This window comes from Penicillium rubens, assembly GCF_028828025.1.
Source record: "Penicillium rubens strain IBT 27055 chromosome Unknown utg000003l_segment0_segment0, whole genome shotgun sequence".
NCBI classification, from domain to species: domain Eukaryota; kingdom Fungi; phylum Ascomycota; class Eurotiomycetes; order Eurotiales; family Aspergillaceae; genus Penicillium; species Penicillium rubens.
The window spans coordinates 7,777,108-7,795,223 of record NW_026890601.1 but is presented as its reverse complement, the minus strand read 5'-3'; the positions used below and the strand labels follow the sequence as shown (position 1 = coordinate 7,795,223).

Below are 18,116 nucleotides of genomic sequence, written 5' to 3'. Positions count from 1 at the left end.
ACAATCAAGGGAAATCATTCCAAGTTCGGGGTAGATCACGCTGGCATCTGGCTCTGAAGGAAGTCAAACACTCCCGTAGGGAAATAATCCTCGTCAAATCCCCAAAGATCCGCCATCATGGGATCAACCGAGCCCTCCGATAAACCGGGCTCCTGCTTTTCTAGGGTCAGAGGAGGTTCAAACCCATTGCTGCGTTCAGCGGACAGCGGTGCCACCCCAAGCAATGGAGGCGGGTGATTCAAAATAGTGTCACGTTCACCCAGCATTTGTGCTCCGGGGATGACCACCGGCTTGAAGAGAGAATGAGATTCCGGCGCAGTTGACCCCATGGAATGTTGGGTGCCAGTAGTGCGCTTCTCCCATTCCTCGAGCCCAGTCAGCATCTTGCGGAGACCGCGGGCGATGTGGTGGCTCAGGTGGCGCTCGCTCGCCCGCTGGCTACAGGACACCATGAGCTCGACTACCCGCCCAACAAGAACACGCACGTAGCTCACGTCAACGTGTAGTCCTGCCGAGGCAATTGAGGTTCGTTTGCCCTGGCTCCCAGGAATAGCCCCATTCGAGCAAACTTTGGCTGCGATCTTTAGCAGAAAAACTGCAGCAAATGTGATCATGCTGTGGAGATATAGTGGGACACCGACGAGCGCCAGCTGGATATCTCGTTCGTCCAAACAAACCTGGAGAGTCGCAATAGCTGATTCAACAGCGATGTTGGCACGCTTCCTGCGCTCAAATGACATTTGTCCTGATGAGGTGGATGAGTGGTATGTGCGCAGAGCAACTGAGTTCAGCTGCAGCCGAGAAAAATGATAGTGCATATACACGGCCTTGTAGGGATATGCGCCGACGTAACGGCTTCCCGCTGTAGTAAAATATCAGACAATGTAGTTGTGTATCAGGAAGTCAGGACTTACCAAGTCTAGGAAGCCATGCTGACTTCCAGTCGCCTATATCAACATCGTATTTATCAATCTTGGGGAAATCGCTCTCGGGAACCTCCAGGTCAACATCCGGACCGAATGCAAAATATATACGGGTAAGAATAATAAACAGGTCAACCTGGCTGTGAAGTCGAAGGTCTCCCTGTGAAATTGATGGGTTTTGTGTGAAGACATTGTGTTGAGTAATACTGGCATCTTCGTGGATCATCGGCGGTCGGCCGTATGCAATAGAAAAGTGATGTTCCAAGGTCTGAAAAATATGAGCAAAAAGGCAACATCCTAGGCCAAAGATTACTCACGTAGAGGAGGTACCATAGCCTCGCCTGTTCCATGTGTTCCGGCGACCCTTGTGTGGCTTTGCGAAAGAACTGGTGCAGATTGCGCTCGGTTGCTATGCGAACCGCATAGCCAGAGAGCTTCCAACTAACATCCGCAAGCCAGAATGCTCCAATGCATAGTGCGCGGATATCATCCAAGGTATGATGGTGACCTAACATAGACTCAGATGCTAATCTTGCAAACTCGGTGTAGCATGTATCAAATGTACGTTCCTTGGTCGGCATGTGAAGCGCGGTAACAGCTAAAATGGCGGCAGACAGCATTGATGAAGATCGTCGGACAGACGTCAAGTCTTTATGTGCTAGCAAAGCTCCATCCCATAGATAGCGGTTGAGTACCTGATCGAACTGATAGAACAGCTCCTCCGCTTCCTTGATATCGACCACTCCGCGCGAGATGAGGTCAGTGACCAGTGCTTGGTCTGGTGCAACCTTCTGACCGGGCGAGCTCTCGCGGTTTTCACTGAGCTGCGTCACCTCATATAGACTGCCCATGGGTGCTGTGACCAGAGAGGTTGCGCCAGTTTCCTCGCGGTCCAAAGAATATCGTGGCTGTTGTTGTTGGAATCCATAGTTTGATCTTGCAGCTGTGCCATCTCTTGCTGTACTGTCAACTGACTTGGCCTTTTTATGTTGAGCGAGTCGATTATCGTCAGTCGAGACCGTGGAGTCTTTCCGGCCTCTCTTGTTCGAAGGTGTCTCAATTGTACCACCCCCTGTCTGGTAATATGATAGCTCCGGTAGCTGCGATTTCCTGAGCAGGTCCGTCATTGCTGATTCGATCATTGATTTCCAGCTGTCGTAGCCGGCGCAATCAGTATATGTTACCAATGTAAACACCAAAGATAAGGCACTCACTCAGCTTCGTCCTCCAGTAATGTCTGGAGGCTCTTGTTCACAACACATTCTAATCCCATGCGCTGACACCGCGAGCACACTGAGTCAGTTGCCTTCATGTCACAACGCACCTTGTGCCGCTTACACTCAGTGCATGCCCGTATCCGTCGAGAGATCTTCGGAATATGGGGAGGGCGATCCTCCGGGGTGAAGACACCCTGCGGGGGAGAATCGGACGAGGCGTCGCCATTGGCCTCGAACTGAACGCGATTCCGCTTCATGTTGGTGTGTAAGCTGGACTCATCCTTCGCTTGGCGCATTCCGGGGAAGACTGAAAGGCGGGGTCGGAGCAGCTTCACATCCGTGGACCGGCCGGTCCACTTCTGGCCCGAATTACTCATTACGGGTTGGCCGCCTGAGGCAGACATGCATATCCAGGCAGAAATAAGGCAGGAATGGGTCTTGGCTTTGACCGGTCACCTGATCTTGTGGGACGCTATACCCAATTAGGCTTAAATGGTGTCGCGCTTCCAGCCCAGCGCGTTCGCGTACTGCGACAGGTCAAGCTCAACTCTCTACACAGACACAAGATTCCAACTTGAGACAACCTGAGCTCGCATCCAAGATGGGTATTAAGCGTAAGTATATATTCTTCATTACCCTCGTCTCTTTGCTAAATAAGTCCAGACCTGTACCAGGTGATCTCCGAGAATGCGCCCGATGCGATCAAGACGGGCGAGATCAAGAACCACTTCGGCCGCAAGGTCGCAATTGTATGAGTTGTATAACCTGCGATATATCTTCAGATGCTGACATATAAACTCTTCGAATTAGGATGCGTACGTCATTGGACCACCGTCCCGGTAGCTCAAGGATCTCTAGTTGCTAACCCAGAATAGCTCGATGAGCATCTACAGTTTCCTGATCGCCGTGCGCTCGGAGGGCCAACAGCTCATGAGTGAGTCTGGCGAGACCACATCCCATCTGATGGGCATGTTCTACCGTACTCTGCGGATGGTGGACAACGGCATCAAACCTCTATACGTTTTCGACGGAGCCCCGCCGAAGCTGAAGTCTGGTGAATTGGCGAAGCGTGTTGCACGCAAGGCTGAAGCAACTGAGGCCCATGAAGAGGCCAAGGAAACTGGAACTGCGGAAGATATCGAAAAGTTCTCACGACGGACTGTCCGCGTGACGCGTGAACACAATGCGGAGTGCAAGAAGCTCCTTGAACTGATGGGAATTCCTTTCATTAACGCGCCGACGGAAGCTGAAGCACAGTGTGCTGTCCTGGCTCGTGCGGGTAAGGTGTACGCAGCTGCATCAGAAGATATGGATACATTGTGCTTTGAGTCGCCGATTCTCCTGCGCCACCTGACGTTCAGTGAGCAGCGCAAGGAACCTATCCAGGAGATTCACCTAGATCGAGCGCTCGAGGGTCTCGATATGGACCGCGCACAGGTGCGGCATCCTACATAGTTGTGGTACGCGTAATCACAATTGCTAACTACTAGCAGTTCATCGATCTCTGCATTCTTTTAGGCTGTGACTACCTGGAGCCTATTCCCAAGGTGGGAGCCACCACTGCTCTCAGCCTAATCAAGGAGCACAAGTCTCTAGAGAAGGTGCTGGAGTTCATGAAAAATGATCCGAAGAAGAAATTCGTAGTTCCTGAGGACTGGCCCTACGAAGATGCGCGAGAACTTTTTACCAACCCGGACGTCCGGCCTGCCGACCACCCCGAATGCGACTTCAAGTGGGAAGCCCCCAACGTTGAGGGTCTGATTGAGTTCCTGGTTGGGGACAAGGGCTTCAACGAAGACCGTGTGCGCAATGGTGCCGCCCGTCTGTCGAAGCACCTCAAGACCGCTCAGCAATCTCGGCTGGAGGGATTCTTCAAGCCTGTCGCCCGCACTGAGGATGAGAAGGCATCTCTCAAGCGCAAGCACGACGAGAAGCTGCAGCAGCAAAAGAAAAAGAAGAAGGAAGATGCCAAGGCTAAGAAGGAGGCCAAGGCGAAGCCGCGTGGAGCGGCCTAGTTTGTTGGCGAGATGCTTCTTCTTTTTTTTCCGTTAAGAACAACTTATGATGCAAAATTTTTTCCTGATCTAACATGAGCTGGACTGGCGTGGGCGTTCTGTGGTTTATTTGTTCCATTATTTCTTATTATTTTCGGAGAATGTCCGTTTCGCCTCAGGATCGGGACGGGGCATGAAGTTCCGTGTATCATAGCAAAGGTGATCTGTTTTGAACCAAAACTTGAGAATTATGTATTCCGACGCTTCTCCATTCTCCCAGTAACTTTTTCCAGTCCCTTGAAGGCCAGGATCAGACAAGATCAAGTAAAGCAGATACCGACATTTCTTCTGATCCTCGTGGCCACTCTTGATGGGAAGGTCCAAAAGCTGTATGTTTGTTATCTTCCATCTGTCCTCCATATATGAGCATACCAGATTCCTTTTCCAGGTGTTCTGGTGTAGCCATCTTAGCGGTGTCGATATCCGTCGTTCGCGTACAGGGTTGTATAGATCGGGCCCGATTAGCGAGATTAATCGAGGCCTCACAACACGAACCACTGATCTTCACAAGGGAAAGTAGGAAACACTTATGATGCAGAAAATATACGCTGGAACCAGTTACCATGAGCAATCTACATCCTCAAAAGATGCAGAAATAGTCTATGTAGTGCAGGATCAGCGTTCTCACCAGCTGAGCCCTTGATTCGACGCGCCGGTTGCGCATGCAGACACGATGATCCCCCTCGCACAGCTACGCTGATGGACCAATAATTGGGGTCATATGGTACGCAAGTAGGAATTTAGTCCAATGAGATTGTATTTTTATTACTATTATCCGTTTGTGCTGATTCAAAGTTGGGGCAAAACGGGCTCAGATGGGTCCCTTTATACATCTTGGTCGATCCCAGGCCTAAAGGTTTCTTGTTTCTTCCCGGTAACTTTATGAGTGTGTATCGGCGGGGAACGGTGGGATCGGGGCTATTCTGCGTCTTTTATTGGCTGTGTCTGCTGATCGTGATGTGACTATATGTAGGTAGTGGCGTTGCAGGTGCTTCCAAGTTTCCCCTCTCTTGATATATATCGCGTGCCACCCTGTTTTTAAGTAAAGTTGGGCTTCGTAAATCTCCGGTTTACTATAGAACTTCTGGTAGTTAACCATTTAATATGGAAAAATTATAAAAATCCATCCATTTGGCTTGCCAGGTTCGATAATATATATGTCATCACTGTTGCTTCATGGGGGTACATTGTATGTTGTACATGCTAATCCAGCCATTTTTTATTCCATTACTGTCTACCTAATCAAAGACCAACACTGAATTATTCATGATTTTATTCACAATTTTAATTGAGATAGTAGGGAGTACATAGATGTACGTAGTAAAAGTGGTGTAGACGAGTGTCGACATCATCACGGGGTTGTACCATGGAAATCGACTCTCCTAATAAACGACCTTTTCAGCACGAGGTCATGCAGGTCCAAGCAAGGAGGGCTTCGATGCATCAGGGAACCTTATATAAAAGGTCATACTATAAAGGATTATTGCGTTCTTCGCTGAATTCCTGCAAGAAGGGTGCCCCGAGAATGGTTACCCCAGATGGCATTGGAATGTATAACAGAAAGGATCTCCCAGAGAGAGAGATATGCTCCAAAATAGAGTATGCGCAATTTCTATCGAGGGACGCGTAGAAGCAGCAGTCTACCAGTCTACCAGTCTACCAGTCTACCAGTCTACCAGTTTATATGACTATTGTCGCGTTATAATATAGCAATGTCTTCTGTTATTCTAATAGATACCTATATATCCAAAAGAAAGACAAATCAAGCATCTCGACGTTCCTAAGTATTTCATACCAAAATAGAGAGAATGTGTAGACAGCCATTCATCCAAGTCAACATGCGCAAAGAGACTGCAAAAGAACACAGATACAAGAGAAACACCACATTAATATCAAAAGAAAAAACCGACAGGAAGATAATATATTCTAGAAAGAAAATCCAAAAGAAAGTGCTTTTTTTTCCCTGATGATCTTGTCAACAACCCGTCGCCTATAAATCACGGATGCCCCGCGGCCTTCCCTTTCCCTCTGCCCTTTTCTCTTCCTCTTCTGCTTTCACTCTTACCTTTTCTCTTCTAAAGTCATCTCATCCCTTAACAACTTGTCCTTCTTCATCTACTCCTTTTCTCACATTAAACTCATCTACCATGCCTCCCAAGAAGGTTACGAAGGTTACCAGCGCGTCCAAGAAGGCGGCGCCTGCTCCTCACACTTCCTACCGTGGTATGTTTTCACTGATCCTGACTGCCCACCATATCGCGCAAAAGCGATATGGGTATGGTTCCGGTCGCGAGCATCTGCTGATTTAAACCATACAGATATGATCAAGGATGCCATTATTAGTGTGAGTTGATCACTGCCGGCGCGAACTTGTTGTGATTCGGGTGGCGCGCCCGACCGTGACACGTCTCTGCCTTTGGGCATGGACAACCACAACAAAACCAATTCTAAGTTTTATTTGGTTTTCATTGCTGACTTGAGTCCTTTCTATGTATAGCTGAAGGAACGCAATGGTAGCAGGTATGTTTTGTGGTGTTTCCTTCATCGCCGATGCCTCTGGGATCAGTCCGGATTTTTGCGCCGTTTATTCCAGTAACAAGTCACTAACTGAATCTCTCCTATTTCAGTCGCCAGGCTATCAAGAAGTACGTTCAGTCCAACAACAAGATCAACGTCACTTCCCAGAGTGTCTTCGACTCTCAGTTCAACAAGGCTATCAAGGCCGGTGTTGAGAAGAATGAGTTCACTCAGCCCAAGGGTAAGTCCTTATTTTATTTTATTTTATTTTTATATTTACCCTGCGCGCATTGACTTTATCCTACTCTGTGGGATTTGATTTAAACTGCTGCGTCTTGCCGCATGTGTTTTGGACGGTTTCATCCGTTATTTGGCCATCTCACTGACGCGTCGCCCTCTAGGCCCATCTGGTCCCTTGAAGCTTGCGAAGAAGGAAGCCCCTGGCAAGGTCACCTCCAAGCCTGCCGCGAAGCCTGCCACCAAGGCCCCTGCTAAGCCCGCTGTCAAGGTAAGCGCTCATCGAGGATGGAATCATATGTTCCCTGCTCATTCCAATAGAAGGCCGCCACTGGTCCCAAGAAGCCCGCCTCAGTGAAGGCTCCCGCTTCCAAGAAGACTGCGGCCAAGAAGACCGCCACCAAGCCCAAGGCCAACACTGGCAAGGCCCGCAAGACTCCCGTCACCGTAAGTTGATTCCGGAATATCTAGCTTATCTCCCCCCTTGATCGATCCGTCACTGACGAACATTCCAGGCCCCTGCTGTCGTTGAGCAGCCCAAGATTCTGGGAAAGACCAAGTCTGGCCGTTTCACTAAGACTACTGCCCCGCAGCCAACATCCACCCGGGCAGCCCCCAAGAAGCGGACTACCAAGAAATAGAGGGTTTGATGTCCTCATGTTTTTTTCACTAGGCTGAGCTCTCCCCATATTTTCACGTGCGCATTTCCAGGGAGAGTCCCTGGTTCTGATTCCTTTCTTCTCTTGTAATTTCTTTCTTTGGACTCACTGATCTCTGTGACTCTGATGGTTTCCTTGGCTTTTTGGTCGCTTCTTGGCTTCTTTTTGGGTATCTTCGTTATTATGGCTTTGCTTTTCGAAGTTGAATGGATGGCGTCCTGCGGTGGGTTTTGCAATGGGGAACTATGGTCTTCTTATTACCTTGATATTGTGATTAATTCCATTGTCAGTGTGGAATTCGAAATTGGTTTTGGTCGAATCTGGTTACATTGTAGAGTTGTACCTATATACTACTGTATACTGTCGACCGCGTATATTGTAAGATTGTAAACAAACCGTAGATCTCTCCCTTGTCCCGTCGGTGTTTCATTCTATGTTTTTACCTCTTGTATTCTCTTGTATCTCTGTATCACCCGGTCTATTAGACTGAAACAAGTATTATTCATTATTCTCATTGAATCCAGGTACATATTTGAGAGAATTCGTGAACAAGTCAGAAATTAACAGAGTACAGTATAATTTGTAGACATGATCATATTGTAAAAGCTATTCTAGAAGATGATGCCCAAGCCAGAGCTTGGCTTGAGCCACTTTATACAGGGACTATGTTCACTTATTCCCAGAGTGCTTGTAAAACACTGTCTTTTCAGTCTTCTTCATGTTCCTCCAGAACACTATACATGCCTGACCGACCAAAACACTGCCCCGTGTTCCTTTGTCTGCCTTCCATGGAAATAGCCTGCATCCGGCTCACCGCATCAACAGCAAGATCATCGGTCTGCTGTCTCAACGGTAGCAGATTTTCGGGCCTGGAATATTTATCCGTCTATTTAATTGGGAGGCACTAGAATATTAGGACTGCGCGGGAGGCATAACTGTGAGCCATGATAGTTACATGACTGATTAACTAGATAACTCTGATATTGGTTGGATTAAGGCTTCAAAGATCAGCATATGGATGCACCTGAAATATCCGCCGTACAGTTTGTCTATTTTTAATATCGGCACGGGTGACATTTGTTTCCCCCGGAGATGGAGATGCCGGTCAAAGAGGATCCTTACTATATTGTCTCTTTGTACGGAGTACTCCGTACAAGTGGAGAATTTCCCCTGTGGCGCAGATACGGAAGATTTTATTATGGGGAGCCCTATTTTTGGAATTACTTTGTATACAATATGCAAAGTACAACATAGAGAGAGATATTGAAGAGTATATCTAATTCACTATGGATATATGGAGTATATATCTCTAAAAAGAAGAAAAGAAAAGGGTCAGGAACAGATAGACTTTTAATTGCCACCTGGTCCAGGGGTGTATTGATACAGATATATCCCAGGGCGATATAGTATGTTATCATCGGTGATATGTGACTATATCTATATTGTGCCCTGCCTTGATACATATACATATATGTAGAGATACAGAGACTCGATGTAGTATTCCGTATAGAGGGGTTGGTGCAACAATCTCCTTGCATAACCAACTTGGAGGGGCATAGAAGCTACTAGTAGAGCCCAATGGAAGATGGTTAACTACGTATGTAGTTATAGAAGACAGTAACAGAAAAAGGAATACCCAACTATACTATGTACATATGTAAATAGTACACTACACACGTATGAAATGATGCGATAAACCGCTGTCATAGAACATCCGAGTTTTTATGCAGTAGCCTGATACCCATGGTATTTATGATATGACAGTAATTCATCTAGAGATCTCTAAGGAATTAAAATAAAGCCTTCTATCAGTATATAATATACAGTAAATATACAAAATATAAAAAATATACAGATCCAATTATATACAAATATCTATACAGAAACATGAAATTCAAGTAGAAACATGTGAACGGTCCACGTCCGATGTTCTCCATACGTGTAATTCTTCTCTCCCAGACAACCATCTTCCCCCCCCCCCCCCCCCATATTTCCCCGTTTACCCTCCCCTTTCCCTTGCATTGAATTATGTTAAGTTGAATACCCTCGCCCTGGGGCTCTATACTCTCTTTGTTTCCTTTCTGGAACTCCCGTCCGGTTCACAACTTTCCTGGTTCTCCGCCAATAAGGGCGACTGCCGTCACTTCGGGTTGCCGGTCCACGCAGAACTCACGTCACTGAAATTTCAACATGCCAGCCTTCTCCAACGACGTCTCCTACCAGACTGCCACGGCCACGGCCACCCACCCTCGCTCATTCGAATCATCCCGAAAGTCGCACGACAAGACCCCCGTTGGAAATACTTTCCTGTGGACCAACTGGCCCAACGGCAACGACGCGAATCACGATCCTCATCAGAATGACCGACACCTTCTGACCGACCTTAAGAACGGCAGTGCATACTCCCTGAATGGCCCTCGCTCTAGTGTCGGCTCGTACACGCGCGACCCGCCCCTGTCCAAGGACGGCAGCATGCATTCGATAGGCAATGGATCCATGAGGGATCCCCGGGATCCCCGCGAGAACGGCCGCCCGTCAGCCATGCTGGACCATAAACCTTCCGACACTGGACCCGGTGCTATTTCCACAACAGCATCCCCTTCTAGCCAACAACCCAATGGCACTGCAAATGGCCGGCCTGTCCAGGGGAAACTCATGGTCAATGGAGACGTTCACCCACCCTACCCCGACGAGTCCTCGATCTCGCCATCGGCCTCGCTCTTACAAATCCCGCAGCAGGATGACACCGGTCGTTATTCTCCAGACCCTGATCGCTTGACACCGAGTTCGAAACCCGGCCAACCACGCCACTCCTCCCCTCCCGCCTCATCCATACTCGACGCCGTCTCCGTGCCAGAATCGCAGAACTCCAGTATGCGACAACGACATTCATTGCAGGTCCCGAGAACGCCTAGTGTTCGACGAGATAGCCGAGAATACCCCGATGATGCTGCGTACAGCACTGGCCGAATGTCACCGACGACCGGCTTCCGACGCGCGTCAGTCGGTCTAATTAGGAGGGCAACGAAAAACAGCACCCACCAAGATGTCACTCTGGATGAGGCACCGCCGGATGAAGATGCGGCCCGATGGGCCGAAGCTATCAAACAAAAGCGAGCCTCGCGACGGCGCCGCGAAGAGGAGGACGACGAGCGGGTGATCGTGGGCACCAAGGTGGACCAAAACCACGTCAACTATGTGACAGCATACAACATGTTGACTGGTATCCGCTTCACGGTCTCGAGAATCAACGCGAAAATGGACCGAGAACTCACGTCGGCGGACTTTAATGCCAAACACAAATTCTCCTTTGACATGTGTGCACCCCTCCCAATGTTGACATTTTGGACATGACTGACAGTAGCAGAACCGGAAACGAGCTGATTCCCTCCGCAAAATACGACTTTAAATTCAAAGACTACGCACCTTGGGTCTTCCGACACCTTCGCGCCAAGTTCCGTCTCGATCCCGCCGATTACCTCATGTCCCTCACAAGCAAGTACATTCTATCGGAGCTGGGCTCCCCCGGCAAGAGTGGGAGCTTCTTTTACTTCTCTCGCGACTACAAATACATTATCAAGACCATTCACCACTCCGAGCACAAGCTTCTCCGGAAGATCCTTCCTGAGTACTACCGACATGTGGAGAACAACCCAAACACACTCATCTCACAATTCTACGGATTGCACCGAGTCAAGATGGCATACGGCCGAAAGATCCACTTTGTCGTGATGAACAACCTGTTCCCGCCCCACCGGGATATCCACCAGACATTCGACCTGAAGGGGTCAACGATTGGTCGGGATCTGCAGGAGTCAGATCTGGAGAGAAACCCCAGAGCAACTATGAAGGACCTGAACTGGGTTCGTCGTAACCGTTACTTGGAATGTGGCCCATCAAAACGAGATTTCTTCATTGAGCAATTGAAACGTGACGTTGTGTTGCTTCAGAGACTCAAAATCATGGACTATTCTCTTCTTGTGGGAATCCATGATGCGGGCAGGGGAAATGAAGAGAAACTGCGAGACAAGACTCTTCAGGTGTTCCAGCCAGGAGGCAGCCGCGAAGAGGATACGACTCCCAACAATCTGATGCGGACTCCATCGAAATTGGAGAATGAACGCAAGGCCCGGGAGCTGCGTATGCTTATCAAACGTGAACGGCCTGTTCCATTGGACAAAGCAGCTGCGAAGATGCCAGATGAAATCCTCGATGAACGGAAATATCATGTCTTCTACGCGGATGATGGAGGTTTCCGGGCCACTCATGAGAATGGCCAACCCGGCGACGAGATCTATTACCTCGGTATCATTGATTGCTTAACTCATTACGGGACAACCAAGAAATTGGAGAACTTTTTCAAAGGACTCTCGCATGACCGGACACAGATTTCCCCGATTCCGCCAGAGAGCTACGGAGAGCGCTTCATTAATTTCATCAAGGGAATCACCATGTCGAGGGAAGAAGCCGAACGACGACGCGAGTCTCGAATCTCCGCGTCCGGTGCAGCTCAGCAATCAACCGAAAACCCACGTTCGAGATCCTCGTCTGTCGAGCGAACAATGCAGGCAGCGGAGAAGGAAGCATCGAAAGACGTGTCCATCACGCATCCTCGAACGTTAGCCACTGTTTGGGACCCGGCAGATGCCGGGGGCCCCGGTCCGACTTCGACTCTCCCCATTGTGGATGAAGCCGGCGAGGCAAGCAGCGTCGGAGGGCGCAGCTCACACAGCCGACACGGCCCTCCAGCATCAGACAAGGAATTGCCCCCCGTCCCTCGTGACGCCCCACCGGCAACTCCCAGCAAAGGCAAGGAAGTTGATCGGCGCAATTTCCTGGCTCCCAGTGCGGCCCGACGTTAGCCCTTTGCAGCGACTGGCGTACTCTTGATACCTTCATTCGTCCCTTTATCTTGTTTTCTTTTTTGTTTTGCTTTGTATTCAGCGAGATATCCCCCCTTGTTGCTCTTGATAGAACCACCTATTTTGTTTCCTCAGCATGGGTCTGCGCGAGGCATATCATCTTCCTATCCTCATACTTTCCCCAAACACTTTCCGCAAGAACCTGATGTTCACGAGTGACATGTGTATAATTTCTGTTGTTGAGCGATTCATCTCCGTCTCTTCGTGTGTTTCCTGTTTACCTTTGCCTGGATTACTTGGGACATTTGGACAAATCCCAAAGCCGAAGCCGGAAGGCTCAACCTCACCGACTCCTCTGTTCTCTTCGCCATCTCGGACGCCTTCATTCTCTCTAGCCTTGCTTACCATGACCCTGTACTCTGCGGGCCACCCGTGGGCTGTACAAGTTCCACCCTCCTTGATCGAACATATCGTTGCCACACTCTATATCATAACCAGACCTCATCTCCAGCCCAATAAGTGCTATCGTCATATCCTGTGCCAGCGTCACATCGGTGATCCAATCTTTCCACCAACCATCCCATTTCCTTTTTTCATTTTTCACTTTATTTTCTTCTCAAAGAACGCCTTCACAGCTAAAGACTAGCGCCGGCCCCAGAATCCGGCCCACTCCGTTCATCGAACGCTTTTTTCCTTATTGTATCTCTCTTGTGTTACCCGTTTCTGTGTTTTCTCTTTGATTTGCATGTTCCTCGATCGCGTCTCTCTCCATACCCTGTACCAACCACTATACCACATGTTTTCTCTCGATATTCGTGCTTCTTATTTGCTGAGGGTGATCAACTTAGCAGAATTCAGCGTGGGAACTTACTACTTCTTCTGTTGAATTATTTTGTAGATGGTAAAGTCAATGGGCTGTAAAGTATACGATTTATAGCAAACTCCGTGGAGACAACGTACGGACAGTATACGTATTTACGTTGCGCAGGTGCTATACTATGGTGACTACTTGGTTCTCTCAATATGTCTATATCTTCTCTAGCCCGGAGTAGACAAACGTAGAAGCTAAAGCCAGCACATACGTACGATTGCCAGCATACGGACCGAAAGAAACCTAGATAAGCCAGGGTAGGCAATTCATTATTCAAGCGCAGCATAAACTGGGCCGCAAGAAAGAAATCATGGACCTAAGTAAGAGACCACTAAAAAAAACCCCCGTTTCAACCATGAGGGAACGCGAGCAAAACAAGATCAGAAAAGATGTGTAAGACCTGCCCATTCATCACGCAGACGCCATATTCTCAAGAGAATCAATAGAAAGTGTAAGATAGAAACAGAAAAAAGGAAAACGAAAAGAAACACCCCCATTTGACCTCCGGGAAAGGAGCATGAAACGTAAAGCAAAGCGTAGAATGCAGCATAACCGCAAGAAAAGACAGAGCCCGACTGCACGCTAGATCGCGACAGCAGCCGTGATGCAAGTTGCATCTGCATCTTACTCGTTCTTGCCCTGGGTGACCTTGGCAGCCTGGATAGCCGACATCTTCTGAGTCCAGCCCTGGGTAGGCTGGGGCTTCTTGACGGTGCGGAGATCATCGGTCGAGAAGCCAGAGATACGCATGTTGTAGTTGCGCTCGAGGACAAGCTGGATATCGCGCAGCTCGAGGGTCGAGGAAGGGCGCAGCTTGGCGAGACGACAGGCTTGGGTGACGACTTCGTCGACGAAGTCATCGGCCATTTGGAGGATGAACTAGGAAATGTTAATATTGGTTTTAATCTTTATGTGTTTCTCACTTTGGAAAGGGACAAGCTTACCTCTTCCGCATCGGGAGTCAGCATTTCTCCTTCGCCACCACCGGTGACCTGGCGCACGAGGATGTCGAGCATCTTCTTGCTCAGAACGCGCTGGCCTTCACCTTCCAGGACGTAGCCTGGGTGTTTCTGGATCGCGGGCTGGCCCATCATGCCCATGGCGCCGTGGCTGGGACCGCCGGACAGAGAAGGACGAGAGCCTGGCATTGAGACGGGCTCGGGGGTCGAGACGTGCAGGTTCTTGGGAATTGCCATGTTAGTGTTGCGGGTCGAAGCCTCGCCTGGACGGTTGGCAAGATAACCCTGAGGGTGGGCCTGCTGGTTGGCCGCCTGTTGGTTCATTGTTTGTTGTTGAGGGGTAGGGTTGGTGTAGGTTTGTGCAGCTTGTGAGATAGCAGCTTGGTGAGAGAGAGGACGAGGTGGGCCTTGGTTCACCTGTTGGGGAGGCCCGGGTGGTGTGGGAGTGGAACCGTCAGGATGGGGGTTTTGGCTGAAAGTGACTTGCCCTCCTGGAGTTCCTTGCTGGGATGGTTGCTGTGGACGTTGCACCTGAGGCAGTGGCGCACTGATTGGGACTGGAGTATTTCCAGCAGATTGGGCGGAAGGGGCTTGACCAGGCTGAGAAGTAGAAGGGGACATGGCAGTTTGGCGTGCTGCGTTGACCGCCGAGTTGATAGTATGGGGAGCTGGGGGTTGAGGCTGCCCTGATTGCATGGCATTTGCTGCCGCTCCTGCCTGGGCATTTGGCACACTTTGAGTTGACACGGGAGGTGCGACTTGGGCTTGGTTCATATTAACAGGTGTATTTGCCTGTCCTGCCTGATTCATCGCTTGATTCTGTGGGTTTTGCTGCGATTGAATCTTGAAGCTTTCTTGCTGTTCCTTGAACTTGTTCAAGAACTCGGTACCCTCTCGGAAGAGCTTCTCAGCCGCCAACTGTCGGTTTTTGAATTCTTGCATTTCCTCTTGGCTCATATTGCCCTGAGCCTGCCGCTGAGCATATGACGAACGAAGATCAGCCATGCGGGCCCGGCCAACCTCCTGCTTCTGGAGAGCGATACCATATCGCAACCGAGCCTCGGGTATCCATGTCTGCACCTGCTCGGGGGTCACGTTCGGAGGCAGGAAGAAATTAAGCGCGCTAACCCGGGCTTGAATTTGCGGGATGAGCTGGTTGATCGTCTGCGGGTTGTTGGACTGCGTTCGCTGTACCGGTTGTCCCTGTGGTCCCTGCGTACCCTGAGGACCTTGTACTGGCTGTGTCTGCTGCCCTTGCTGTGGCTGTTGTCCTGGCTGTCCCTGTGCCGCTGCCTGCTGCTGCTGGTGCTGTTGCATTGCCTGCTGTCTGTTCTGCTGGAAAACCCGCATTCCCTTCATCAAATTCTGAGACAGCTGTGAGAGTTTCGTATGTGCCTGTTGGTACTCGTGGGTCTGTGGATCGCGGGTGTTGAGCAGATCCCAGAGACTGCGCACTAGCTGGGTATGCTGGGCCTTCTGCTGGTCACTGAGGTGCGGCAGCTTCTGCACTTGATCGGTTCGAATGAGGTTTGAGTGCTGCGGCTGCTGCGGGGCACCCATTGGCTGGCCAACCTGGCCCTGAGACCCGTCCATCTCCGCGATGATGTACTGGGGCTCTGCGGAGGATTCAAGGGCACGAGGAGTTGGGTGTTGGAGACAGGATAATCGAGGCAAATTGTTTGTGGTTTTAGATATGGCCGGTCGCAGTTGCCTACCTAGGTGAATATTAAGTGAGGCTATACTCCAGGGTTGTATGGCACAAGGTGGGATAAGTCCGAATGCAATGGACCCTGGACTTTGGCAGATTACGACTTTTGACGGCGGTGATGAAGGTTGGGCCTGGTCTTGGCATCCGCTCTTTAACAGACTAGCCTCGCAGATACATTCATGGATATACATTAGTTAATTGAGTTGGTAATTTGTCTATCTTCTTTATTGTCTGTAACATTCTTTGACTTTTAGAGCAACTGATCTATGTGGTATTACTGTGGGATATCGTATACATTACTCCTATTACTTCCTGGGGGAAGCCTTAAAAAGGCTTTAACTTGCCTCCGACCGCCTTCAGGCGGTCAACCCTTGAAAGTTCAGGAGTAAAAGCCCGAGCACGGACCACTATCACGTGGCAAGAGATCTATAGTTCAACGAGTGTTCAAAGCTGGGGTTTTCACTCTGGCTTCATTGGTTATATTTCGTCTGCAGTGCACAATGCATTCAACTGGAGACATCATTATTTCTTTAAAGTACATGATATTATGAAGACCATCTGTTGTTACAAAAAATGGCTTTGACCTCGAAGCAAAGCAAGGCAAGACGTTCCTGCTCCTGGTCTCCAAAATAATATTTTCGCCAGAAATTAGGGCAAGCAGCACCATAGCTGGCTTAAAGGATGGTGCTTTTCTCTGTGATGCATTAGTCCACGCTGTACACCTATAATGCTCCATTCCAGGTCAGGATCCAACTTACTCCTTGATGTACCAACTTCTTCTCCCCTGAGACAAGCTCCAGCTCAATTTTCCATTCGATGTCTGCATTCGATGTCTGCCGCCGGATTGATAGAATGTTCAAGGCAGTGGTGACTTAGCCCCGGGGCCCATGTTAATATAAACCCAGTTCACACCACATGTCTGAGGGGTCTTTTACTGGGAATTCATTAAAGTCTCATCAGTTGAAACAATATACAACACCAGTCATTCACATACTCAACAACGCCATCATGGGCTCGACTGGTTATATTCATTGCCGTCGAGGACACTCAGGTCCATCTTGCCTAATTGGTGGACACCACTCCGGACGTTAGCCGAAACAGCGCCTAATAGCGGAGATATTGACATCTACGCAATTGAAAACGTCGTGCACCACGAGCATATGGTGAATGAACCCATGCACTTCAAGCAGCTACCCTCCTCAATTTCACAAGAGCACTACAATAGATATATCTATTGGTAGTCTTTTTTTCTAGATATTTTCTCCCTTCTCAATCAATACACAAGCTCCAAGCGCCCCTACTTTCTGGGGAATCCCGGGAAACATGGAGCACAGAAGCCTAATATACTGTTAGAAGCAAATTGATGATCATAACGGTGCTACTTACTTCGAAATAAATGAATGAGTTCAAGGGACTACCTACCTAGGCAGGTAGCCCCATGTCATCTGTGGTTTAATTCGGGAGAAGAAAGGGAGAGGAACAAATCAGAAGTTAGAAAGTTAGTGACCTTATATAGGTCGAAACTTCTCAGATTATGCCTTGCTCAGTGAATCTGAAGTCACAAATAACGACCGAGGGCGTCCTTATTTCTCAATTGATCATTTTATAGTCTTCTTGATAGTCTTGATCAGATGGTTTCTCCCCGTTCTGGACCACTCCACAAGCTTCTCCAAGCGCCCCTACCCTCTGCGGAATTCCGGGGAACACGGAGCACTAAAACCTAATATACTGTTAGAAGCAAATTGATGATCATAAAGGTGCTACTTACTTCTGAACAGCATGAATGAATTCAGTGGTCGTACCTAGGTAGGCCCGTTCCCTCTGTGGTTCAGTTCGGGGGAAAAGAGAGAGAGAACTCGAAGCCCTCGAAGTATTGGAGAAGCTCCCAACAACCGTTGTAAATTTCAGTTTTGACGATAGGAACTCCAGGTCGCGTAGAGGAAAGGATTATATGTGAAAGGTGAATCAGGGAATCACTTTCAAGCAAGTGGCCAAAACATACACACCTAGTCAGTACATGTAGAGAGATCTCTCCAGGTGATAAGCCCTATAACACCACTAACTGGAAAAGATCATCTGAAGGAGCATCGAACATTTCTACATATAAAG

At 49.0% G+C, this 18,116-nt stretch overlaps 6 protein-coding genes across 6 annotated transcripts; 4 read left to right on the top strand and 2 right to left on the bottom strand.

Annotated features, from left to right (window-relative positions):
* Nucleotides 1-35: 35 nt before the first annotated feature.
* On the bottom strand, nucleotides 36-2,517 carry N7525_009221 (uncharacterized protein; the record flags this gene model as incomplete). Its single annotated transcript, XM_002563268.1, has 4 exons — nucleotides 36-862; nucleotides 915-1,191; nucleotides 1,241-2,075; nucleotides 2,138-2,517. 4 exons carry the CDS (start codon nucleotides 2,515-2,517, stop codon nucleotides 36-38), a joined length of 2,319 nt encoding a protein of 772 aa, XP_002563314.1.
* A 224-nt stretch (nucleotides 2,518-2,741) lies between these two features.
* Nucleotides 2,742-4,155, top strand: fen1 (multifunctional nuclease RAD27; the record flags this gene model as incomplete). The annotated part of the gene is made up of 5 exons (XM_002563267.2): nucleotides 2,742-2,754; nucleotides 2,804-2,889; nucleotides 2,951-2,955; nucleotides 3,016-3,577; nucleotides 3,634-4,155. 5 exons carry the CDS (start codon nucleotides 2,742-2,744, stop codon nucleotides 4,153-4,155), a joined length of 1,188 nt encoding a protein of 395 aa, XP_002563313.1.
* Nucleotides 4,156-4,525: 370 nt separating this feature from the next.
* On the top strand, nucleotides 4,526-4,837 carry N7525_009219 (uncharacterized protein; the record flags this gene model as incomplete). The annotated part of the gene is made up of 2 exons (XM_061214644.1): nucleotides 4,526-4,710; nucleotides 4,753-4,837. 2 exons carry the CDS (start codon nucleotides 4,526-4,528, stop codon nucleotides 4,835-4,837), a joined length of 270 nt encoding a protein of 89 aa, XP_061069075.1.
* A 1,504-nt stretch (nucleotides 4,838-6,341) lies between these two features.
* On the top strand, nucleotides 6,342-7,589 carry N7525_009218 (histone H1/H5 family protein; the record flags this gene model as incomplete). Its single annotated transcript, XM_061214643.1, has 7 exons — nucleotides 6,342-6,417; nucleotides 6,513-6,538; nucleotides 6,692-6,714; nucleotides 6,822-6,952; nucleotides 7,113-7,219; nucleotides 7,270-7,395; nucleotides 7,464-7,589. 7 exons carry the CDS (start codon nucleotides 6,342-6,344, stop codon nucleotides 7,587-7,589), a joined length of 615 nt encoding a protein of 204 aa, XP_061069074.1.
* Nucleotides 7,590-9,797: 2,208 nt separating this feature from the next.
* On the top strand, nucleotides 9,798-12,469 carry N7525_009217 (1-phosphatidylinositol-4-phosphate 5-kinase; the record flags this gene model as incomplete). The annotated part of the gene is made up of 2 exons (XM_002563265.2): nucleotides 9,798-10,924; nucleotides 10,975-12,469. The coding sequence occupies 2 exons, from the start codon at nucleotides 9,798-9,800 to the stop codon at nucleotides 12,467-12,469; spliced, it is 2,622 nt and encodes an 873-aa protein (XP_002563311.1).
* A 1,495-nt stretch (nucleotides 12,470-13,964) lies between these two features.
* Nucleotides 13,965-15,892, bottom strand: N7525_009216 (putative transcription initiation factor TFIID subunit 12; the record flags this gene model as incomplete). Its single annotated transcript, XM_002563264.1, has 2 exons — nucleotides 13,965-14,219; nucleotides 14,285-15,892. 2 exons carry the CDS (start codon nucleotides 15,890-15,892, stop codon nucleotides 13,965-13,967), a joined length of 1,863 nt encoding a protein of 620 aa, XP_002563310.1.
* Between the last annotated feature and the right edge of the window lie 2,224 nt (nucleotides 15,893-18,116).